This window comes from Schistocerca cancellata, chromosome 2 (assembly GCF_023864275.1).
Source record: "Schistocerca cancellata isolate TAMUIC-IGC-003103 chromosome 2, iqSchCanc2.1, whole genome shotgun sequence".
In the NCBI taxonomy this organism is placed as follows: Eukaryota; Metazoa; Arthropoda; class Insecta; order Orthoptera; family Acrididae; genus Schistocerca; species Schistocerca cancellata.
Genome location: NC_064627.1, coordinates 631,537,155 through 631,563,828, shown reverse-complemented (window position 1 = coordinate 631,563,828; position 26,674 = coordinate 631,537,155). Strand labels below are relative to the sequence as shown.

At 42.7% G+C, this 26,674-nt stretch overlaps 1 protein-coding gene across 1 annotated transcript in view; it reads right to left on the bottom strand.

Annotated features, from left to right (window-relative positions):
* LOC126162291 (alpha-amylase 2-like) overlaps window positions 1-20,733 on the bottom strand; it is a 32,104-nt gene extending 11,371 nt beyond the window's left edge. Inside the window, exons 1-4 of the mRNA XM_049918709.1 lie at window positions 20,517-20,733; window positions 11,494-11,645; window positions 9,959-10,124; window positions 1,862-1,977 (exon numbers count right to left, since the gene is read on the bottom strand). Coding sequence (XP_049774666.1) covers window positions 1,862-1,977; window positions 9,959-10,124; window positions 11,494-11,645; window positions 20,517-20,690 — 608 coding nt within the window. The 5' untranslated portion in view covers window positions 20,691-20,733. The remainder of the gene's footprint in view (window positions 1-1,861; window positions 1,978-9,958; window positions 10,125-11,493; window positions 11,646-20,516) is intronic.
* Window positions 20,734-26,674: the final 5,941 nt, after the last annotated feature.

Sequence of the window (26,674 nt, the reverse complement as noted above, 5' to 3'; positions counted from 1 at the left end):
CTGGGGTCCGTAAAGGAATTCTGAGGCAGTTTTATTCATTCAAGGCTGTGTAGCACCCTATACGAAGAAGACTACGAAATTTTCTGTTAGTAATTAATGTGAAATCGAAACGATGTAATTAGAGACAGAGATTGGACGAGGATGTTGCAGAAAATCGCGAAATCACCAGACATTCACATAAATGAAAATTCGAAATGAACATAACCGCTTGGGGCGTAAGAACTCCATTGTCTCTTGCGGCGATTCTATTGCGTTTAACGACTGTGTCATGTCGGCTGGTAGAAATAGACATTGAGTTAGAGCGTATATTATCTTTCAACATTTTACATAGACCTTCCCTCTTTCATCAGTATTGACAAATAAGACGAGAGGCGGGAAAAGACTTCTGTTCCTAGATAACTGAAAAAAAAAAACAGTTGTCGAAAACTAGTGCTTTGTAGCTAAAGAAACTAGTAACAAAAAACAGTTGTCGGAAACTAGTGCTTTGTAGCTAAAGAAACTAGGAACACCATCACAAAAATTGAATGGAAATGTTTTTATGCCGCCATAAGAATATTCACATTGTTCCAGCAAAATGTATCCAGACCATCCTGAGCATAATGCTGTTTTGGAGTGATATTCCGCCTTATACAAGACATCTTTTTTTAGTTGTCTTGCATAAGGCAGAATATCTCTCTAATTTTTCTCCCCAAGTACGGAAAGAAAGAATGACATCAACATCCGAAAGACGATTATAACGCCAGCTACTGCATAACCGGTGGGCATTTTCCTGTACTTCGTGGAAATAGCTTTCCAGTGTTAGAAGTGCAGTCACAGGAACGCGGCTACATTTTGGGTGCAACGCTGTGCTCCAGAAACCTTGACTACTCAAAACGGATCCATCCTGACGATTCCAGGAAAGCAAAATGCAAACACAATTGCTATTACTCTAGCTCAATAGAAAATCGATTATTGAAGTTACTAGTTACTTACCTAACACATACAGTGACTAAGGTTTACCATGGAACATTCGGATGGAAACCAGTGATGAAATTCTACAGGAAGAGTGCTCGAAATTTCAGAACATTTAACAAGATGGCCTCCTAACATTTTAACGTACAAAAGCCATCGAGTATTGTCAAGGGTCAGACTGACAACTCAGTAATCATTTGTTGTTATCTTCCACGGGTGGCATTCACAGCGTATTAAGGTTTATTTTGAACGGAAAATGGATTTCAATTGTCCAGCAAGGGCCTTTGTCGTTGACAAAGAGTAGTAATGTGAAACAACGATGCGCAAAGTGCCATGGATCAATGAAACATTTCTCGATGTGTGTGACCATGGTAAATCAAGTGGGAATAAGATGTTACAATGAACAAACGCATATTTCCGAAGATGTCAGAAACACAGGAATTTTCGGAGGGGAATCCAGAAAGGAATCAAGTATTTAGTTGTTCCTCATGTACGCGACAATATGACGGAGAAACAAAAGGTATGCAGAAAGCTGAACTGCCGTCTACGATCGAAGGACACAAGAGTTTTGGCAATAGTACCTTCATAACCAAAGTTTTGTTGTATCTGTGCTGTCTTCTTTTACTGCATACCTTAGTTCCACATGAAGCTCAGAAGCAGCAATTTCCAGCAGACGTCTACATCTGATCCGCAACCACTCACAAAAGATTTTATTAATATTGTACTGTGCTTTTACATGTCTTAATCCGCATCTTAAGCAATACGTCTTAGATACGGCATCTGATACTTTGACCCAAGTATGATCCACATCGGATATTTTTGGTTGGATATAATTTACGACTACTTAGTGGCGGATAAGCCAAAGTAGCACCTAGAAAGAAGTTACGGGTGGTATTAGTTATGTAATTACCTGAAACCTGCAACTCCAAAGCTGATAAGTTTGTTCATATACTCCGCAATTTTGCCACGCACATATTCTGACCCGTCATTGAGGTCATGCAGACCAGACAACTCACAGTTTCGGATCTGAAATTACACACAAAACACAGCAAGTTTAGTCGTCGAGAGTGCTTCTGATATTATTCTAGTGACATTAAACACTGAAAATGTAAGATGAAATTAGTCAAATTACTTTCTAAAATAATTACTAACTGTGCTCGAAGTATGCATCTGTTCCGAAGGTACAGAATCTACAATAAAAATTACTTGACTATTGGCTGCATATGTACAATAAGCTGGTTAAAACGTACGCGGGTGATAGCTCTGTCATTATAGCAAATTACCTCATTCTACGGAATGCAGATAGACTACCCGGATCTGAAGTACTTTGTTGCGTAACTTTGGTTGGAAACTGAACCAGTGTCTAAATTAATTAAGAAATTAAACACTATTGAATGAGAAAGTGTCGGTTTATGTGAAGGAGAATTTTTTTCCTTAGACGCTCTTACTGACTACCCGTTTGCTTAATGGGTATGGGTAGTGAACCAATAAAAAATAACTGAATGATAGGAAGATTCAAATGATGTGCTATAAATATGACGATTTTATATTAAGAACTGCGACGTGTCATTCGGGTGGCAGTGATATTGGGTGGTAGGGTTTTATGTCTATCGTAGTGTTTTCATTATCTAGTTGTGTCTTCTGAGCACCCAAATGAAACCGACACTCTGTATATCACCTGTACTTAAAGATAGAATGGAAGCATAAACTCGATAACTGTCGTGTGATCTGTCTGTAGGCATTATTTGTCGGCTGTTCGGTCTTCAACTTAAACTATGTTGATGTTCGCATACATGTTAAGTGATACTGGAATCGTTAGCGTCTATTATTAGATGGGAATTAGACTTGATGGTGCGTATGTCATTGGATTGCATCGGCACTCCCTGTTGTTACAATTTCCTGATACTCTACACAGTATCCGCTACACTAGGCAAGCTGCATTTACTGACCGACTACAGTACATCACTGACGCGACACTCGAGGAGAAATAGTAGTTTCTCTTCGCTCATTGTCTCCATATTCGGTTCATTTGCCAACATGTCACCGAACAAGAAGAGGCAAAAAATGTGGATACTTGCATGTTATCAGTCAGGCATAGTAGCTAAAAACATGGTAATTTACCCCCTTGGCTGGCAATAGTAGTTGAAATATTCCATTCCTATACTCAGCAGCACACAGGAAAGCTATTAGTTCTACTCTTAGTAGTTCACAGAAATAAACACTTTGTAATGAGAATTTGCGGGATTTTTCAGAGTCACTAAATGGCTATATGCATTATAAAAAGTTTAAATAGCATACAGCTATATACTTGCTATATGCTCTTAGTGTTATTCAAATTTCGCTAATTACGCATGTATTATAATAATAAAAATTCGAAAAAGAAACGTTATTTGTGTTTCATTGCTTCGAAGAAGGACTGTTGTACTTCAATAATATTGTCTATGGCGCTTTATTCGATATATTAAGGAAGCAAACTTCACTTTAAAAGAATTGTTCTGTTTAACTTTCACTGATTGGGAACAAAATTTGGTGAAACTCAAATGTCAACTCGTTTAACTGATTCTCAATGGAAGCAGCAATAACAGTACACGCAATCACCCTATTATGTAGCTATGATGACTTATCATGAATCCTTGTGTTAACACTTTTAAAACAGTATTAACTATAGCCAATCTTGGGGGCTGATGGGTGGCTACAATACCAAGTTGGTAGTTGGCAGAGGGTTGAGTTGGGGTAGAAGGCCGGTGGAGGCCCAGAAATGTGCGGCTGTCAAAATTAATATTTTATTTTCTTCTCAGGCATTAGTGCTACTTTAGTGCGAGGTAACAAACACGCCACCACTCCACAGAAAAAGGGCGAAATGACCGGCGAGATGCCCACTAGCATCTGGCCAGCTGGCTGCAACACGCTGTTGCCCAGCTATGCTGATGCCTGTGCTCAGTGTGTGGCACGCGAACTAATTGCTTGAGTCACAGCACGTCAGCGGCCCACGAAGGCTGTCGGCAGTCTTGCTGTGGTGTCAGCTGGTGGGTGACCGCGTGCTTGTGGCTGTTCGTGTCTAGTACGGAGGCGCGCCCACCACAGTGTGGGTGCGGAAGGCCCCTTGCACTAGGACTCTGTGACTCTGGAGAGCAGACTTAACGCAGCAGGCTGGTGGCTCCATGTGATCCCCTCATCTGGTGTAGCCCCCACATCCTTGTAGACTGCCGGGCTGCATATGAAGCTATTAAGAAAATGACATCTATTTACACAAGAGAGCGACGCACCTGCCTTCCCAATGCGTCACTTGTAGTCATGTTCATGGCAACACCAATGAAACATTCTTCTGAAGAAATCTCTTGCCTGTGCAGCGCGTTTCCTCTGTGCTGGCAGATTACGCCGAACTAGCTTCACCCATCTCGCAATAATTCAACGGCTCAGTTGCTGTAACTGAAATTAAAACACCCTGCACTCATTAGCTACCAGCGATTGCTCCATATATTCTGGCAGGTAAATGGTAGTGGTAACACCCTCCACAGAAAGATACTGCTCGTCAGGTGTCACTTAAGACCAATCAATAGTATGTCACATTTATAGCACAAGTTTTCATTATAAAAAGAGTCTGGTAGCATAACACTCAATATTCAGAGACTGCATTAAACTCACTAACTTTATTTGCTACATTTCCTCCTGCTACTCAATTGCATATCAGTGCTACACTTAACTAGCCACTAGTTTCTTTCGAATGCACATCACATCTCATGCTTTTATATCTCTGCATCCTGCCAGTCATGTGCACTTGGCATTTATCTTTAGCAACGTTCGTGGGTCATTCTATCGCCTCATATCATCTTAAACTCTAGGCAACACATTTCTCATAAACATTCCGCATTCACTCACTCTCATGCTCTAGGAATCCAGTCTGCGTGAATCTGCACTGTTAGTGGATTGTGTCGTTAGGCGGCTCTCCAGCACAGGTACATGGAGGCTATGCGCAGCAGGGTTAGAGCCACTGCGGCGCTGCGTATCGTGACTCTCAGGGTCACGGTCATTTCGTCGTTGTCCTTCGCGAAATTACTTCACATGCTGCATTACGTGTTTTGCTGACAGCCTCCATTCTTGCACGGCTACTAATCATTCGGGGAACGGATATGGTATTTTTAAATGTATTGTTCATATTAGCTTCTGCTTCGGTAGTACCTCTAGCGTTCGTCAGACCAGCACAACTGCGACTTTGTCATGTCCAACTGGGAATTCCCATAACCATGGCTGGTAGATCGAACGTTTCCCCCATTATGTCTCTCAGACAATCCAGTCCTACTATTCTGCCCATGAACAGCGACACCACAAATGTGTTTGTGCCCGTTTGAATCACTCAGGTTGGACATACAGCAATCCTCTCCCGAAGACAATGCTGCTGATTCTGTTCTGTCATCACTACATGTCTGTCCCCCTCTTCAGTTATCAACAACACACTGTCGTCCTCACTCGTACAAACTACTCCGTGGCTCCCAATTTAACTGGATAGAGATGAATGGTGTAACATTGGCATTGTGTCTGCTTCCACATTACTGAAAGTCTAACCAGTACATACAACAGTGCCTGTTAAGTCCTCAACTCTACTGGCGCCATGTGGTTTTAAAAAGGCAAACTGTACCTACTGGGTTTTCGATAAATCTTAGGTTCATCAGTAGTTCTCCCTGCACTTTCCACAACCCCAACAAAGGTTTCTCTAGTAATAACAGGACAGGACTTACCTGCCCAGGTAAAAATGTTTATCTGCCCTCATGAGCAGACAACACATGATCATGCAGCTTTATCAGGACTTCCTCCTACAACTTCGCTAGCAATACTACCCACAGCCCTAACTTAGCTACCTTTTACAATTGAGCATCACATGTGCTGAACTGTGGTTGAGTTTTAAATAGCTTGCAGTCATTGTCAGTTTTCTGTGTTGCTTGCCAACCAGCAAGGCCTTGACTCAGTACTAGTACTATTGCCATTTTTATGCTCAAAACATCAGCATTTCCATGTTTCTTCCCTGGCTTCTGCACTAACTCATATTCGAACTCACTGAGTCTTAACACATTCTGTATTAGTCTTTTGAACAGATCTTTCAACGCTAATAATCATTTCAAAGTAACTTGGTCGGTCGCTAGTTTTAATTTGTTCCCCTAAAGGTAACAGTACTACATGACTACATATATGAAGCTATCATTTCTTTTGTGTGATTGAATAGTTTTCTTGTGCTCTTTTAGGTTGTCCCGATGCAAAAGCCAAAGGATGTCCTCACTGTTGATATTTTGACTCAGTACACACCCCAAAGTGCGGTTTCCACACCCCAAAGTGCGGTTTCATGTGTCACAAGACAGTGTAAAGTTCTTGCCAAAAACTAAAAAAGCCATGTCTGGGATTGACATTAGAACATCTTTCACTTCTTTGACTGTACCCTAACACTTCTTCATACTCGACTTGGGAACCAGGAAATCCTGTACTGATCATCCAGATCCATCTCATCCTATGCCTGCTAATGGCATGCCCTAAGTAAGCTACTTCCTCCAAAACAAAATGACACATTTCCATAGTCAATGTAGGACGTGTAGACTATAATTTATTAGATAACTCTCTCAGCCGTTGCTCTTGAGTCTCTGCTTCTTTCAAGAAAAGAGTTATATCAAGCACATAGACATTGTTGAGGCCTCAGTCGCCTTAGTACTCCATCCAACAATTGCTGAAACATTTTATGAACATTCTTCAATCTGAATGGCCTCGTACAGTACTGTTAAAGGACCAGGGTAATGTGAATGCTGTCTTTGGTTGGTCCACTTCCGTATGATTGTAGCCACTACTTAAATCCATAGGATAGAAATACTGGCACTGCTACAAGATATCGATTATATCTGTGATTTTGGATATGGGGTGTGCATCTGTCACCTCTTTCTATTACTGTGGCTGTAGACAGAAGAACCAACACTTCTTGGAGCCATCTGTAGAGTTCTTAGGCATAACCATCCATGGACTACAGCTCTCGTCTATTACCCCGTTAGCCTACTGATGTTTGATAAACTTGTACATTAGTGCTGCATTGGTTTGGTGTAGAGACCATCTATTGTGTCTACAGGAAAAGAGCCGGACTGCTGGCAAGATGTCATCTACCATCTAGCCAGCTGACTGCAACGTACATGCACCCAGGTTTGCTGATGTTTGTGCTCAGTACATGGTACGTAACTCCATTTTGTGACTCACACCACAAACACCTGGCGTCAGCAGTGCATGAAGACAGTAAGCAATCTTGAGGTGGTAGTTAGGTCAGCAGTGGACGGCAGCAACCTGGGGGCTGTAGATGCCTACCACAGATGTGTGCACACTTCAGTGACAGTAATCGCTGCCGTGCATGGGATTTGACATGCTGCTTCCTGGGCAGGAGTGTGGCTGCTGCTGGGGTGGGCCCAGAAGACACAAAGTGCTGTGTCTCTAACTCCGGAAAGCAAACTTAGCTCTACAAGCCGGTACAAAGTTGGAGACCCGAACTCATGGCTGCCGCTGGTAACACCATGTGGTCCCCTTTGTGGCATAGCCACCACATTCACATAGACTACTGGGTTGCGAACGAAACTTCTACAAAAATAACAGCTATATAGCCAAGAGAGCAGCAGAGCTGTTATGACAATGCACCGCTTTACTCACGGTATTGGCAAGACAGCGCAAACCCACTGGTGGATAAATTCCTTGCCTGTGCTGTGCATTACCACTCCGCTGGCATGTTTCACCGAGTTAGCCTGGCCTGTCGAGTAATAATCCACGAGCTCAGTTGCAGTAATCTCTGCAGCGTCATTTTGAGAAAGACGTAGGTTATGCGATATTTCCGTAATCAGACATACAGTACATTATAAACTAACAATGAACTGTCCATATCGTCATCTTTATGAAACAGATACAAACTTAGGCCACTATGCTGTAGCAGCAACAAACAGCCCAGATCAGTATTTCAAAATGTGCAGCGAAATACTGTTCGAACGACTGATGAGATACAAATGTTTCCCAATGAATATCTGGCTTATTCTCTTGCATTATAGAACATTAACAAGTACCAGCTGGTTATAATGAAAGTGCAGCCTCCCATGGGACCCCAATGTGGGCTATAATTATCGTACGACAACAAAAGACGGTAGATAAGCTATTGCTTTCATGTGGAATCAATTTACGCTGGGTAAAAGCTGGTTACAATTTTGCCTACCAGGTGCAAATCTGGCGCTCTACATTGTTTGTATGATGGCATGACGTCCATGCTGTCATTTTAAAATGAATGACGTGAGTGAACAGTTTGGCTATCGGGAAGAGGACTGTGCACTATTATTGACAGTTTCACGTGAATGGTAAGAGAGTATCACCGACTCAAAGGTCCGATGTCACTAAATGGCTTAAGGAAGACGATACTGAAATTTGGTGACATGGGTGACCCTGGTCTGGCACCTGGAAGAGGAAGGCGTACTATACCATTGGGAGTTAGTGATGAGGTCGCTGTTGCTGTAACTGACCGTGGAGGACGTGCCCTGGTTAGCGCTAATGCTCGTGCAGTGCCACGAGGCTTGTCCATCCCATGGTCAGCAGTACGGTCTGTTCCACATTGGTTGGTTGGTTGGTTGGTTGGGGAAGGAGACCAGACAGCGTGGTCATCGGTCTCATCGGATTAGGGAAGGAAGTCGGCCGTGCCCTTTCAGAGGAACCATCCCGGCATTTGCCTGGAATGATTTAGGGAAATCACGAAAAACCTAAATCAGGATGGCCGGACGCGGGATTGAACCGTCGTCCTCCCAAATGCGACGACATTGGTACCCGTACAAGATCAAGACGGTGCAGCAACTGAAACCGCGTGATCCTCAGAACTTTCTGATTTTGCTCTTCGGTTTCTGGTACTAATGACATGCGGCCAGGCAATATGCTATGCAGTGACGAGACATATTTTACAATACAGGGTGCAGTGAATACACAATACTGCCGAATTTTGGGTACTGTTGAACCGCGTATTGTGCACGAAGAGCCATTGCACTCGCTGTACGTGACTTTGTGGTGAGGGGTCAGAAGCACCTTTATTCTCAGTCCGTTCTTCTTTGAAAAGAATACACACGGGACGTCTTTGAACACTATGTGATTCCTGCTTTGGAACAGCGCAACTGTGGAAACTACTGTTTTAAAGCAAGATGCAGCAACACCCCATGTCGCTCGCCCAGTGAAAGATCTGGTTAATCCAACCTTCCACTAACGTGTTATCTGCAGAGGTTTCCCAGATGCATGGCTCGCAAGTTCATCTGATCTGCATCCATGTGAGTTTTGGCTCTGGGGATATCTAAAGCAACACATTCACTAGGGACAGTTTCGTTCTCTACCGGGTCTGGATGCCTGTATATAAGAACACGTTGCTTGGAAACCACCGGAACTACTGCGACCAACTGTTAATGATGTTTTACAGATGCAGCATCTCGTCGACGTCTCCAGCGCTCATGTTGAACATGTTGCGAAAGCGACGATTGATAACGAAATAAACATTATGCGTTTCTCACTTGTTTGACCTTTTCTGCCCACGTCCCGTACCTTAACCATTTCTTATGGAATAATTTCTATACGTCTTGCTTGCATTCACAGCGCCAGATTTGCCGCTGGTGGCCAAAATTGGGACTAATTTTTGTCCCAGGTAAATGGATTCCACCTTTAAGAATATCTACCAAGTTTCGCTACAATACGATAATTTCAGGCCACAGTGAACCTCTGTGAATAGCTGCACTCTAATTGCCACCACCCTGTACGATAGGCTGATTTGAGACAAAGAAATGTTTTAGGTTTCTTAAATCGTACTAAAAGCTTAATTTTCATGCTCTTCAGAGATTCTGACGATCGCTGCATCTCAGTGATCTCTAATTTCCATCGTGAGCTGTCCAGATAAAGTGATGGATTCATTTGGTACATTGAAAACAACAATAATATCCTGAGAACTATTGGTTTGTTATGTATGAAGCTGCTTAGTACTTACATTGCTAGCATTCTGGTAGTTGGTGATTTCACAGGAAGGATAGTGGAAGTCATTCGGGCCGTATGGGACGTCAGGGTAGTAGAAACCACTCGGTTTGCTGCCTGCAACACCGCTCAGACCGTTCCAGGGCGCACTCATGTGGTTGATAACTGCGTCAGCGTAGATTCTGCAAGGTGCAAAACGTTACCTACACAGAATCATCATTTGGTGTCTGTTGTGAAAATATCTTACACTGATGGCTTTAGTGCTGTGTTAAAACGTTAGGCTCCATGAAATCGAAAGCAGCTGAGTCTAACTGCAAATACAGCATACAGTGTTAAAATTACTATGGATTCTCTAGTGTTTTACGTATCATTATTAACTATGTTTGCGCACCCAGAATAAGCACAATATCTTATCCTGTTCTTCTTACGATTCGAGATCAAGTCTATGGAAAAGTGATCTACAAATACAAGTAGTAATGAGATGACAAATGTCTTGGGGAAAGTAGTCCTTCTAGTCGAAACTGTTTTCCTCTACCCTTCTCGAAGTTCAAGAACTCGAACTGGCGTTGACTTTAACCATTAACGAAAAATCTCTGGAAAAGTACGTTCTGTTTAGTTGTGCTGCTTGAAATTTTTGGCAGACCTAGATTAGTACAATAGCTTTAATGCATACCCAACTCTTTTGGTGGGATGAACTACATGAGAGAGCGGTTTTCGCTGCACATACTAATCTCTCACCTTTGTACGCAGACAGTACAAATAATTGATTGCGTGAAAAACTGTTCCACTCGTACAGGAAAGCACAATCTTCCCATAAAGTATTAATAACGCTGATATACCACCTGCCACTGTGCTCTGAAAGCCGTTCATTTGCTGGAATCATACGTTAACGTATTTTACGAACCTGTTCGTCTACGGTACAAATAATACCTTACAGAGACCGGTAACGGATAATTGAACTTTGTTATGGCTCGAACAGAAGCGCACTATCAGCTGTTCTTCGCCCTCATGGCTTGGGAAGTAATCAACATCTAATTTTATGTGGTGATACTCTTAAACTCGTTATGGTATCAAATTTCCAGTTATTTGTATGAAGCAATTTGTGCTCATTATTGGTGATCACTTTCGTCTTATCTTGCGTTTGCTCATAGTGAACTGTGTAGCATTCCGGAGGAGGCCTACTAATTCGAGTAATATTACACTTCGCTACAAATTCGCAAATTGCATGTCCCTAATCATGAAGTATCCATTCTGTGTACCACTTGTGACTGTACATCACACAGGTATTTCTCGGCTCAGTACTTTCACAAGAAATTCCATTGAAGGTACAGAATACTTCTGGCGTAGTCATATCAAGTCTGAGATCAATTCAGTATTTACGATACCTCTTCACACAGTTTCCTGTATCATTTTGCTAATTACACCACATAATTCGATTTCTAATTTCAGTTTCACCTACAGAAAGTGAATAGGGGATTGTTAAATTTATTCCATTTTACAGTTTTTCATGCTCTATAGCAACTAGTACCGAAGACTTTGCTGATTACTTACCTGACTCCAACATTGTTGCAACGTTTCACCATATCACCGAACTCTGCTTCGGATCCAGAACGGCTGACGAGCCTGTAAGACACGGGTTGATAGCGCTCCCACCACGGCCGGTTTTTGGTGGTAATAGCCATGCACTCATTAGGAGGAGAAACCTGTAGCGAAAAGCGGATGTAGATACAAGCAAGCAATTTTGCCACTCGTGCACATTTGAAACATATTGGCTTTTCAAAACGTAGATTAGTAATACCAAATGTTTAAGTTAAGGAACAGACAAGCAACGATAGTTATTCAATGGACTGATTCTCCCGGTACATGAACTTTTGATACGAAAAAGAAGAAGGAGATCAGACGTTAAATGAAGATAATCTCTTAATAGCATACTATTTACATCGACAAATACAGAAATATAAAGGTTCTCAGGTGTGTTTAGGCCCTCTGTTCCTTGTAATAAATTTGATTTTTTTCACTAGCGAGGGAATTCATGGACGTAGAATTCCCAGTAAATGTAACGATGGTAATTGTTTTATCTGGAACATGACTTGGTATAAGACTTCAAATTACACTCACTTTTACAATTAGAGTACCAGGTGTCATAAGTTGAAAATGCGGATAACCCCAGTAATTACAAAACCGAAGTTGCATATACTGTCCAACGATGAATATGGAGAATATCAGTACCAGTAACAGCTTGTTGAAGAGGGTAGAAGTCTGTTTTAATCTGCAATTAAAGCTTAAAACGTAACCTACGTCAGTGAACATCAACAAAGAGCTGGAAATGGAAACACTGCCTTAACTTACCAAGTTGTACCTGTTGTTAAATTCTTGTACATAAATAACATTTATGGTTTAAAATAAAGCAACCACTGTTTAGGATCTGTCATGTACGCTATGTATATGTTATGCTAGTGAAATTTTATAGGTAATATTAAACTGATTTGCCCCGATATGAGAAACTCGTTTAAGGATGTAACAGTGGCGATATCTATAGTTTTATTGGTATTCATAATTTAATGCAGTATGAAGCCTGTAGTAACGGCGGTTCATCGTTTCAGGTAACGTATCCTTTCGATTGGATCCACAAGCAGTCTTTCCTGAATAACTGATTAACACATCAAGAATATCCGTTGTACACTGTAAAAAGACGTCATTTTGATTCCCGTCGGATCACCTTATTAATATGGAAATGAAAAACCACAGATAATAAAATCTAAATTTATTTTTCACTCTGTCCAAATAATGAACGTGACTATTCTCGAGCTGTGACGTCTGTCCCTCACTGCTTCGATACGGCCCTCGACGAATTCCTCCCTTGTGCCATTCTCTTCATCTCAGATTAGCACTTGCATCCAATTTGCTCTATTATCTGTTACATGTATTTCAGTCTCTGTCTTCCCGTACAGTGTTTACCCTCCACGGTTCCCTCTAGTACCATGGGAGTTTTTCCCTGATATCTTAAAACATATCATTTCGTTCTTCCCCTTTTCCTTCTCAGTGTTTTCCGTATGTTACTTTCTTAGTTGATTCAGCAGGTCCTCCTCATTCCTTACCTTACTAGCCGACCTAATTATCAACATTCAACATCCTTCTACAGCACAACATCGATTCTCTTCTATTTACCACACTCCATTATTCACTACCACGCAACGCAGTGCCCCAAACGTACGTCCTCGAAAATTTCTTTCTCAGATTAAGGCTGATGTTTGATACTAGGAGACTTGTCGTTGCCAGGAATGCCCTCCTTGCCTGTGTTAAAATGCTTTTTATTCACTTTGTTCGTCAAGTGTTACTTTGCTTCCGGCATAGCAGATCCCTTTCACTGCATCTACTTCGTGGCACGAATTTTGTTGATGTTAGGTTTGTCGTTATTCCCGTTTCTGCTTTCTGCTAATTCTCATTATTTCTCTGTTTTTCAGATTGACTATCAATCCACATTCTGCACTCATTAGACTCTTGATCGAATTCAAGAGATCCTGTAATGTTTCTTCACTTTCACTGAGGATAGCAATGTTATAAAGGAACCTTAACACTATATACTTTCACAGTGAGTTTTAAACTCACGCTGAAACCTTCCTTTTGTTTACTTCACTGTTTCGTTGATACACAGATTGAACAGTATTGACGAAACCCCATATCCCTATGTTACACCCTTCGTAATCCAAGCATATGCTTCTCGGTCTTCCTGTTGTATCGTTCCTTCTTGTTTCTGCTATGTATTGAATGCTGCCCGTCTTTCCCTATAGGGTACTTTTCCCAGAATTTGGATCACCTTGGACCATTTTTCATTGTCGAATGCTTTTTTTCAGGTCGTCTGGTCCCATGAATGAGTCTTAGTTTTCCTTATGTCTTGCTTCCATTATCAAAGGCAATGTCAGAACCGTCTCTATGATGTCCTTAGTTTCCCGATAACTGAACTTTCTGTCGTTTACCAAATCCTCAAGTTTCGTTTCCACTCTTCTGTGTGTTGTTCTTGCCAGCAGCTGTTAAGCTGATTGGGTGATAATTCTGGCACTTATCTTTTCGGGTTTGTGTTGATGCCATTTTCTCCGAAAGTATGACAGCATGTTTCCAGCCCCATAGGTTCTACACACTTACATAATAGTCACTTCATTGCAATTCTCCAGTGATTTCAGAAATTACGAAGGAAGTTTATCTATCCCTTGTACCCCACTTGGTCGCAAGTCTATTAAGCTCTGACGGTAATGCTGTTTCCCCTATGTCTTTCACAACGTCTCCCATTTCTTCCGCAATCACGTCCTCCCCTCGTAGAGGCCTTCAGTGTATTCTTTCCACCTAACTGCTCTTTCACCTGCGCTTAACAAAGGAATTAATGTTGTACTATTAATGTAGACGCCCTAGCTTTTAGTTGCAACCTAGGTTATTTTGACATACATATGTTGCTTCAATTCTGCCGACGACCATTTCTTTCTCGATTTCCTCACATTTTTCCTATATTCATTTCTCCTTGGCTTTCCTGAACTTCCCAGTTACTTTATTCCTAAGCGACTTATATTTCTATATTCCTGAATTTCTCTAAGCATGTTTGTACTTCCTACTTTCGTCAATCAATTTAAATATTTCTTCTGTTACTCCACATTTCTTCGCATTTACCATCCTTGTACAAATCTCTGTCTGTCCAACTTCTGTGACTGCTCTGTTTAGAGGTGGCCATTCCAATTAAATTGATCTGCCTAGTGTTTTATTCATTATTGCTGCATCTACAGCTTCAGAGGATTTCAAACTCATTGTTCCTCAGTACTTCAGCACCCTACTACTTCCCATATTGATTCTTTCGGACGAGTCTCTGGAACATAAGTCTACTCATCATCAGTATTACATTATGACCAAACTCTATGTCTGCAGAGATCCTCCTCATTCCTTACCTTACTAGCCGACCTAATTATCAACATTCAACATCCTTATACAGCACAACATCGATTCTCTTCTATTTCCCACACTCCATTATTCACTACCACGCAACGCAGTGCCCCAAACGTACATCCTGGAAAATTTATTTCTCAGATTAAGGCTGATGTTTGATACTAGGCTTGCAAACCAATTTTCGATTTCGGAATCTCTATCACGCCATGATGTAATCAGCTGCATTCTTCCCGTATCTCCAGGCCTATTCCAAGTATAACGCCTCGTCTTTTAATTTTGAACACTTATTCTCTCTTACTAGCTGAAGTTTATTGCAGAACTCAATTAGTCTATCTCCTCTTTCATTCCTACTACCTATTCTCCAGTTAATCTTTCTATTCCTTCCCCAGTCTCCATGGATATTAAAATGTGATTCTTTTTACATAGTGAATTACCCGTTCAATATCCTTACATATTTTCTGTATCTCTTCGTCTTCTGCTTGTGACGTCGGCATGTACACGTGAACTATTGTTGGTAGTTTCGGTTACCTATTATTTTGATGAGAACAAGCCGGTCAATTAACTATTGGCAGTCGCTCACTCTCTGCCCTACGTTCCTGATCATAATGAATCCCGTTATATCATTTCCTTTTGCTGTTGGTGTTACCATCATAACACGATTTCATCCAGGTAAAACGTGGCGCAGCCAGAAATGAAGTGCAACATGTTGCAAACGAGATGCTACGACGTCACTTGATAAGCAAGGTTTCAGATACATTTGGTAATAACTGAGAATTTACCGATCCTAAGTTCCATTATAAAGGAGTAATTGCTTTACTGGAAGTATTTACCGTACAATTATAACCATTGCTTTTCCGGGCATGTAGATGTACATCCGTACTCTGATTTTATACAACATTGACGGACATATTTTTCTATGATGTTTCAGTGACCACGTTGCATAAGCAGGACTTTAAAAATATGTGTTTATTTGTTTCATCACTAACCATGTATCTTGTAAACTGACTCATTCTACATCATTTCTATAAAAGAATCGTTCAAATGACATGTGGAAGAAGTAACTAGCTAACTAATCAATAGGCTGATTTTCAAAATCATATATATGTAATATGTGGTGTATTTCACATGAAATACTTTATACGTAAAACGTAACATAGATTTTGTGTTTATAAGCACCAATATTGACATATACCTGGGTGTTATGTGTAATATTTCAAAAACCACCTTTTAGTTTTTATTTTTTTAATTTTTTTAATTCATTTGAAATAGACAGTAGCCTTCGTCACAATGTCATAGCGTCTTCCGTTTATCACCACAGACAAAACTTATCAAAAAGGAAAAGAGACCATTTCCACTACCGAGGAAGTGTTTACAATAGCATATTAAAGTGCTTTTTGGTTTATGATCTTGAATTGTATGCTTACGCTGACTACTCCACTAACTTAGTGGAACAGCACGATGAATTTGCAACCAAGTTCTTCTGGTTCATCGGAAAGCAAAAAGGAGCGGAGCTTCCACACACCCACACCGGAGTAGGGAACGAGCACGGATGTTTGTGGTCTCAGGGTATACCTTTTCTGTTGGACTTCGCACACGAAATTTTCTGGCAGAAATAATAGGTATTGTTTTGCACCCCCCCCCCCTTCCCCCGCTCATGAACCATGGACCTTGTCGTTTGTGGGGAGGCTCACGTGCCTCAGCGATACAGATGGCCGTACCGTAGGTGCAACCACAACGGAGGGGTATCTGTTGTGAGGCCAGACAAACGTGTGGTTCCTGAAGAGGGGTAGCAGCCTTTTCAGTAGTAGTAGGGGCAACAGTCTGGATGATTGACTGATCTGGCTTGTAACACTAACCAAAACGGCCTTGCTGTGCTGGTACTGCGAACGGCTGAAAGCAAGGGGAAACTACAGCCATAATTTTTCCCGAGGGCATGCAGCTTTACTTATGGTTAAATGATGATGGCGTCCTCTTGGGAAAAATATTCCAGAGGTAAAATAGTCCCCCAATCGGATCTCCGGGCAGGGACTACTCAAGAGGACGTCGTTATCAGGAGAAAGAAAATTGGCGTTCTACAGATCGCAGCGTGGAATGTCAGATCCCTTAATCGGGCAGGTAGGTTAGAAAATTTAAAAAGGGAAATGGATAGGTTAAAGTTAGATATAGCGGGAATCAGTGAAGTTCGCTGGCAGGAGGAACAAGAAAATGGCTGGCTCTGAGCACTATGGGACTCAACTTCTGAGGTCATCAGTCCCCTAGAACTTAGAACTACTTAAACATAACTAACCTCAGAACATCACACACATCCATGCCCGAGGCAGGATTCGAACCTGCGACTGTAGTGGTCGCGCGGTTCCAGACTGTAGCGCCTAGAACCGCTCGTCCACTACGGCCGGCAGGAGGAACAAGACTTTTGGTCAGGTGAATACAGGGTTATGAATACAATATCAAGTGGGGGTAATGCAGGAGTAGGTTTAATAATGAATAAAAAAAAACATGAGTGCGGGTAAGCTACTACAAACAGCATAGTGAACGCATTATTGTGGCCAAGATAAACACGAAGCCCACACCTACTACAGTAGTACAAGTTTATATACCAACTAGCCCTGCAGACGATGAATAAATTGATGCAATGTATGATGAGATAAAAGAAATTATTCAGGTAGTGAACGGAGACGAAAATTTAATAGTCATCGGTGACTGGAATTCGAGAGTAGGAAAAGGGAGAGAAGGAAACATAGTAGGTGAATATGGATTGGGGGTGAGAAATAAAAGAGGAAGCCGCCTGGTAGAATTTTGCACAGAGCATAACTTAATCACAGCTAACACTTACTTCAAGAATCATAAAAGAAGGTTGTATACATGGAAGAATCCTGGAGATACTAGAAGGTATCAGATAGATTACATAATGGTAAGACAGAGATTTAGGAACCAGGTTTTAAATTGTAAGACATTTCCAGGGCAGATGTGGACTCTGACCACTATCTATTGGTTATGAACTGTAGATTAAAACTGAAGAAACTGCAAAAAGGTGGGAATCTAAGGATATGGGACCTGGATAAACTGACTAAACCAGAGGTTATAGAGAGTTTCAGGGAGAGCATAAGGGAACAATTGACTGGAATGGGAGAAAGACAGTAGAAGAAGAATGGGTAGCGCTGAGGGCTGAAGAAGCGAAGGCAGCAGACGGTCAAGTGGGTAAAAAGACGAGGGCTAGTAGAAATCCTTGGGTAACAGAAGAAATATTGAATGTAATTGATGAAAGGAGAAAATATAAAAATGCAGTAAATAAAGCAGGCAAAAAGGAATACAAACGTCTCAAAAATGAGATCGACAGGATGTGCAAAATGGCTAAGCAGGGATGGCTAGAGGACAAATGTAAGGATGTAGATGCTTATATCACTAGGGGTACGATAGATACTGCCTACAAGAAAAATAAAGAGACCTTTGGAGAAAAGAGAACCACTTGTATGAATATCAAGAGCTCTGATGGAAACCCAGTTCTGAGCAAAGAAGGGAAAGCAGAAAGGTGGAAGGAGTATATAGAGGGTCTATACAAGGGCGATGTACTTGAGGACAATAGTATGGAAATGGAAGAGAATGGAGATGAAGACTAAATGGGAGATACGATACTACTTGAAGAGTTTGACAGAGCATTGAAAGACCTGAGTCGAAACAAGGCCCCGGGAGTAGACAACATTCCATTAGAACTACTGACGGCCTTGGGAGAGCCAATCCTGACAAAACTCTACCATCTGGTGAGCAAAATGCATGAGACAGGCGAAAGTCCCTCAGACTTCAAGAAGAATATAATAATTCCAATCCCAAAGAGAGCAGGTGTTAACAGATGTGAAAATTACCAAACCATCACTTTAATAAGTCACAGCTGCAAAATACTAACACGAATTCTCTACAGACGAATGGATAAACTGGTAGAAGCCGACCTCCTGGAAGATCGGTTTGGATTCCGTAGAAATATTGGAACACGTGAGGCAATACTGACTCTACGACTTATCTTAGAAAACAGATTAAGGAAAGGCAAACCTGCGTTTATAGCATTTGTAGACTTAGAGAAAGCTTTTGTTAATGTTGACTGGAATACACTCTTTCCCATTCTGAAGGTGGCAGGGGTAAAATACAGGGAGCGAAAGGCTATTTACAATTTCTACAGAGAACAGATGTCAGTTGTAATAGTCGAGGGGCATTAAAGGGAAGCAGTGCTTGGGAAGGGAATGAGACAGGGATGTAGCCTCTCTCCGATGTTATTCAATCTGTATATTGAGCATACAGTAAAGGAAACAAAATAAAAATTCGGAGTAGGTATTAAAATCCATGGAGAATAAATAAAAACTATGAAGTTCGCCGATGACATTGTAATTCAGTCAGAGACAGCAAAGGACTTGGAAGAGCAGATGAACGGAATGGACAACGTCTTGAAAGGAGGATATAAGACGAACATCAACAAAACCAAAACGAGAATAATGGAATGTAGTCGAATTAAGTCGGGTGAAATGGTTAAAATGGCTCTGATCACTATGGGACTTAAATTCTGAGGCCATCAGTCCCCTAGAACTTAGAACTACTTAAACCTAACTAACCTAAGGACATCACACACATCCATGCCCGAGGCAGGATTCGAACCTGTGACCGTAACGGTCGCGCGGTTCCAGACTTTAGCGCCTATAACCGCTCGACAAGTCAAATGATGCTGAGAGAATTAGATGAGGAAATGAGACACTTGAAGTAGTCGATGAGTTTTGTTATTTTGACGGTAAAGTAACTTATAAGGGTCGAAGTAGAGAGGATACAAAATTGTAGACTGGCAATGAAGAGAAATTTGTTAACATCTTAAAAGTATTTGTACGGAGTGATTCCATGTATGGAAGTGAAACATGGACGATACATAGTTTGGACAAGAAGAGAATAGAAGCATTCGAAATGTGGTGCTACAGAAGAATGCTGAAGATTAGATGGGTATAGCACATAACTAATGAGGATGTATTGAATAGAACTGGGGAGAAGAGGTGATGTGGCACAGCTTGACAAGAAGAAGGGACCGGTTGGTAGAACATGTTCTGAGGCATCAAGGGATCACAAATTTAGCATTGGAGGGCAGCGTGGAGGGTAAAAATCGTAGAGGGAGACCAAGAGATGAATACACTAAGCAGATTCAGAAGGATGTAGGTTGCAGTAAGTACTGGGAGATTAATAAGCTTGCACATGATAGGGTAGCATGGAGAGCTGCATCAAACCAGTCTCAGGACTGAAGACCACAACAACAACAACCAGAATAGGTCATCCACTGTTACCGACTTTCGCCAGGATGCTCAAATTGGTCTATTTATTCTATTTTTGTCTCAGTTCTACCTTGCATTCCTTATCTATTAAAACCCGATTTTTTGCTTGAAACTCTACGGTTGATTATAGCTGAAAAGTGAAAGTATTGTCTCATGCCTTCTGCGTCACGACCTTATATACAATAGGTCATCCACTGTTACCGACTTTGACGAGGATGTTCAAATTGGTCTATTAATTCTATTTTTGTCTCAGTCCTACCTTGCATTCCTTCTCTATTAACGTCATGCCTTCTGCGTCACGACGTTATATCTTGACAAAGAAAAGTGTGTCATTTTCTCGCGTCTCACCTGTACGCCAGCATAGCCCTTTTTTGCCAGGAACCGCTCGCACTCTGCCGCGACATCCGTCCACTTCCACTCGAAGAGGTGGACAATGGTGCTGCGACCGTCCACGACGTTGGGTTCCCACTGGGCTCTGACGCCCAGCAACGAAGCCGCCACTAGACACAGAAAGGACAGCATCGCTCTCTGACTACACCGTTATCGATGCAGCCGCCAGGTGAAGGCTAGGCGCTCTTTTATATGGTGCCGCCAACAGGATGTGCACCCCTGCTCAACAATACCGTGTGCAAAGTGCTCTCTTGCAGCGTGGCGCACTTTGCAAACGATGAAGTGAAGGACGCCTCTGGCAAGGAACAAACATCTCGTTAGCGATAATGACTGCTAGCTTGTTTTTCCTGCGACATATAGATGTGTTTGTATCTCGAAGCGGGAGAACGTCACACTATTTACTTCCGTTCCTGCCGGGACAGCCGCCCGAGTGACAACTCGTAGGCCGTCACTATTAACTGACATTTCTGGTTCTTCCTCTCCGTCGTATTTATTTGCTACAACTGCACAAGAAGGAAGAGGTGGAAGTTCATGGATAAGTTTTCCAGAGAAGTGCATTGGTGTTTTATAAATTTATTCACACTGTAATGGATTCGCTTGAGGTGAACCTCTATCTGACGAAATTCTAATAAATTCGCACATTTTACGATTAAGTCACCTTTTATGTCCATTTACAGCTTGATACAAGTATTTCCCGCAGTACGTTATCGTCAGGTTTCCTTATTTCATTTAAGAATTTTGTTGCCAAATATACATTTCTGTTAGATATGATGTTCTTACTGTTTCAGTGAGATTATACTGGGTAATATTTTCCACCGTGTACAAACTCTAGGGATTGATCGGTGGGAGGACACGGAACAAAGCAACGCCCAATGAACTACTGACCGGAAATGGTTTCCATGCTAGAGACCATTCATTCGATCAATCAGTTACAGAGACTGTGGTCTAATACGCACGGTACCATGCAGCCAGTTATAGTATGCGTTGAAAACGGTTACCTTGCGTGTACGCACCGTGGCATGTTCTGTCACACTCGTTCACATTGGCCAGGCTGCATCCGAACAGTGTCAAAGGGAGCATGACTATGCTGTTCCATTGTCTCCACATCTGGAATGGGCTCTGCATACACAATACTTTCAAGATGCCCCATAACAAGAATTCGCACGGATTGATATCCGTCGACCAGGGAAGTCACGATTGAGATGCGTCCGGACTTTAACGGTGAAGCGGACTGGAGCACCATCATGTAGCAGCCACATAATCCTTCCAATCATCATTCTTCCAGCAGTGGAGGCAAAGACACCTGCGAGAAACACCGATAGTTCCGGTCTGTTATGCGATGTAGAACGAAGACTGGTTCCAAAATACAGTCGCCAATTAGCCCGGCCTACACATTCCAGTTGCACCTATTATGATGATTCACTGTCACCATACCATGTGACATCTGCATACTATCCCACAGATGAATGCTATGAAAGTTGAAGATGCCACTCCACGTAATGGTGGCCACATCTGTGAATAGGATGGGTGACAAAACTCCCGCAATCGTGGTCGCCTGGTGAAGAACCCAGTCATAAAACTGCTCTCGATGTGATACTTCAATCGCTGGTAAGCCCTGCACATGCTGTATGTGATAAGGGTAGTAACAATTGTCATGGAGAATGTTCCACACGATCTGGCTTACCCTTTACTGGAGGGCCATCTGCCTGTTACTGACACGCCGGTCGCAGTGTTAATCACATTTTCCTCCTAGGCTGGTGTCTGAACATTTCAGGTACGGCCTTCATGATTTTCTGCTTCCAGAAAAACGGCGAATCACCGTTGCAAACATTGAATACTGTGTTTATTGTTGGGAGGATAGGTCTTCTGATACAACCTTGCTGCCCGTCGCCCGTTGCTATTTGCCTTTCTGTAAGTAAACACCATGTCGGCAAGTTCTCGATTCGAATACGGAACTATTGTCTACAACTCTGTATCAAATCCACTACAAGATCTACAGCTACATCTACATTTATACTCCGCAAGCCACCCAACGGTGTGTGGCGGAGGGCACTTTACGTGCCACTGTCATTACCTCCCTTTCCTGTTCCAGTCGCGTATGGTTCGCGGGAAGAACGACTGTCTGAAAGCCTCCGTGCGCGCTCTAATCTCTCTAATTTTACATTCGTGATCTCCTCGGGAGGTATAAGTAGGGGGAAGCAATATATTCGATACCTCATCCAGAAACGCACCCTCTCGAAACCTGGCGAGCAAGCTACACCATGATGCAGAGCGCCTCTCTTGCAGAGTCTGCCACTTGAGTTTGTTAAACATCTCCGTAACGCTATCACGGTTACCAAATAACCCTGTGACGAAACGCGCCGCTCTTCTTTGGATCTTCTCTATCTCCTCCGTCAACCCGATCTGGTACGGATCCCACACTGATGAGCAATACTCAAGTATAGGTCGAACGAGTGTTTTGTAAGCCACCTCCTTTGTTGATGGCCTACATTTTCTAAGGACTCTCCCAATGAATCTCAACCTGGTACCCGCCTTACCAACAATTAATTTTATATGTTCACTCCACTTCAAATCGTTCCGCACGCATACTCCCAGATATTTTACAGATGTAACTGCTACCAGTGTTTGTTCCGCTATCATATAATCATACAATAAAGGATCCTTATTTCTATGTATTCGCAATACATTACATTTGTCTATGTTAAGGGTCAGTTGCCACTCCCTGCACCAAGTGCCTGTCCGCTGCAGATCTTCCTGCATTTCGCTACAATTTTCTAATGCTGCAACTTCTCTGTATACTACAGCATCATCCGCGAAAAGCCGCATGGAACTTCCGACACTATCTACTAGGTCATTTATATATATTGTGAAAAGCAATGGTCCCATAACACTCCCCTGTGGCACGCCAGAGGTTACTTTAACGTCTGTAGACGTCTCTCCTTTGATAACAACATGCTGTGTTCTCTGTTTGCTAAAAACTCTTCAATCCAGCCACACAGCTGGTCTGATATTCCGTAGGCTCTTACTTCGTTTATCAGGCGACAGTGCGGAACTGTATCGAACGCCTTCCGGAAGTCAAGAAAAATAGCATCTACCTGGGAGCCTGTATCTAATAATTTCTGGGTCTCATGAATAAATAAAGCGAGTTTAGTTTCACACGATCGCTGTTTCCGGAATCCATGTTGATTCCTACATAGTAGATTCTGAGTTTCCAAAAACGACATGATACTCGAGCAAAAAACATGTTCTAAAATTCTACAACAGATCGACGTCAGAGATATAGGTCTATAATTTTGCGCATCTGCTCGACGACCGTTCTTGAAGACTGGGACTACCTGTGCTCTTTTCCAATCATTTGGAACCTTCCGGTTCCTCTAGAGACTTGCGGTACACGGCTGTTAGAAGGGGGGCAAGTTCTTTCGCGTACTCTGTGTAGAATCGAATTGGTATCCCGTCAGGTCCAGTGGACTTTCCTCTGTTGAGTGATTCCAGTTGCTTTTCTATTCCTTGGACACTTATTTCGATGTCAGCCATTTTTTCGTTTGTGCGAGGATTTAGAGAAGGAACTGCAGTGCGGTCTTCCTATGTGAAACAGCTTTGGAAAAAGGTGTTTACTATTTCAGCTTTACGCGTGTCATCCTCTGTTTCAATGCCATCATCATCCCGGAGTGTCTGGACATGCTGTTTCGAGCCACTTACTGATTTAACGTAAGACCAGAACTTCCTAGGATTTTCTGTCAAGTCGGTACCTAGTATTTTACTTTCGAATTCACTGAACGCTTCACGCATAGCCCTCCTTACGCTAACTTTGATATCGTTTAGCTTCTGTTTGTCTGAGAGGTTTTGGCTGCGTTTAAACTTGGAATGAAGCTCTCTTTGCTTTCGCAGTAGTTTCCTTTGTTGTTGTACCACGGTGGGTTTTTCCCATCCCTCACAGTTTTACTCGGCACGTACCTGTCTAAAACGCATTTTACGATTGCCTTGAACTTTTTCCATAAACACTCAACATTGTCAGCGTCGGAACAGAAATTTTCCGCCACGCCCACGCCCATTCCCTTTTTTTTTATTCCTATTAACTTCCATATTCAGGGATGCTGCAACGGCTTTATGATCACTGATTCCCTGTTCTGCACTGTTTGTTATCAGTAGGTCCAAGATGTTATCTCTACGAGTCGGTTCTCTGTTTGATTGCTCGAGGTAATTTTCGGATAGTGCACTCAGTATAATGTCACTCGATGCTCTGTCCCTACCACCCGTCCTAAACATCTGAGTGTCCCAGTGTCTGGTAAATTGAAATCTCCACCTGAGAAAATTTATGTGAAACGTATTCCAAATTTTCTCTCAGTTGTTCTGCCACTAATGCTGCTGAGTCGGGGGGTCGATAAAAGGAGCCAATTATTAACCTAGTTCGATTGTTGAATGTAACCTCCACCCATAATAATTCACAGGAACTATCCACTTCTACTTCACTACAGGATAAACTACTACTAACAGCGACGAACACTCCACCAGCGGTTGCATCCAATCTATCCTTTCTAAACACCGTCTGTACCTTTGTAAAAATTTCGGCAGAATTTATCTCTGGCTTCAGCCAGCTTACTGTACCTATAACGATTTCAGTTTCGGTGCTTTCTATCAGCGCTTGAAGTTCCGGTACTTTACCAACGCAGCTTCGACAGTTTACAATTACAATACCGATTGCTGCTTGGTCCCCGCATGTTCTGACTTTGCCCCACACCCGTTGAGGCTGTTGCCCTTTCTGTACTTGCCCGAGGCCATCTAACCTAAAAAACCACCCAGCCCACGCCACACAACCCCTGCTACCCGTGTAGCAGCTTGTTGCGTGTAGTGGACTCTTGACCTATCCATCGGAACCCGAAACCCCACCACCCTACGGCGCAAGTCGAGGAATCTGCAGCCCACACGGTCGCAGAACCGTCTCAGCCTCTGATTCAGGCCCTCCACTCGGTTCTGTACCAAAGGTCCGCAGTCAGTCCTGTCGACGATGCTGCAGATGTTGAGCTCTGCTTTCATCCCGCTAGCGAGACTGGCAGTCTTCACCAAATCAGATGGCCGCCGGAAGCCAGAGAGGATTTCCTCCGATCCATAGCGACACACATCATTGGTGCCGACATGAGCGACCACCTGCAGATGGGTGCACCGAGTACCCTTCATGGCATCCGGAAGGACCCTTTCCACATCTGGCATGACTCCCCCCGGTATGCACACGGAGTGCACTTTGGTTTTCTTCCCCTCTCTTGCTGCCATATCCCTAAGGGGCCCCATTACGCGCCTGACGTTGGAGCTCCCAACTACCAGTAAGCCCACCCTCTGCGACCGCCCGGATCTTGCCGACTGAGGGGCAACCTCTGGAACAGGACAAGCAGCCATGTCAGGCCGAAGATCAGTATTAGCCTGAGACAGAGCCTGAAACCGGTTCGTCAGACAAACTGGAGAGGCCTTCCGTTCAGCCCTCCGGAATGTCTTTCGCCCCCTGCCACACCTTGAGATGACCTCCCACTCTACCACAGGTGAGGGATCAGCCTCAATGCGAGCAGTATTCCGGGCAACCACAGTCGTAGTCCGATCGGGGGATGCGTTGGACGAGCTGGCCGTTCCCGACAAACCCACATCCGGACCCCCACAGTGATGCCCATTGGCAACAGCCTCAAGCTGTGTGACCGAAGCCAACACTGCCTGAAGCGGGGAGCGAAGGGATGCCAACTCAGCCTGCATCCGAACACAGCAGTTGCAGTCCCTATCCATGCTAAAAACTGTTGTGCAAAGAACGTCTGAACTAATCTACAGAGAGCGCAAACAAATCGACACAAAATTTAAACGGTTATTAAAATACAAGATTGCCTAGTAAATGCAGTAATTCTGCCACTTGTGGACCGCTGACACACTGCTCGGCGGCGGAAGGAGACTACTCGATTTTACACTATTCAGGTACTAAAACGCGATGCTACAACTCTCAAATACTATAATACGCCCGAAATTTATGAATTAAACAATGCAAGTACCAAAAACACGCAAAGAAATTAAGAATTAAACTATGTAACAAATGAGTGAGCTAGGAGTATACGACTTGCTGCTGCAGCTGCTTATCCAACGGC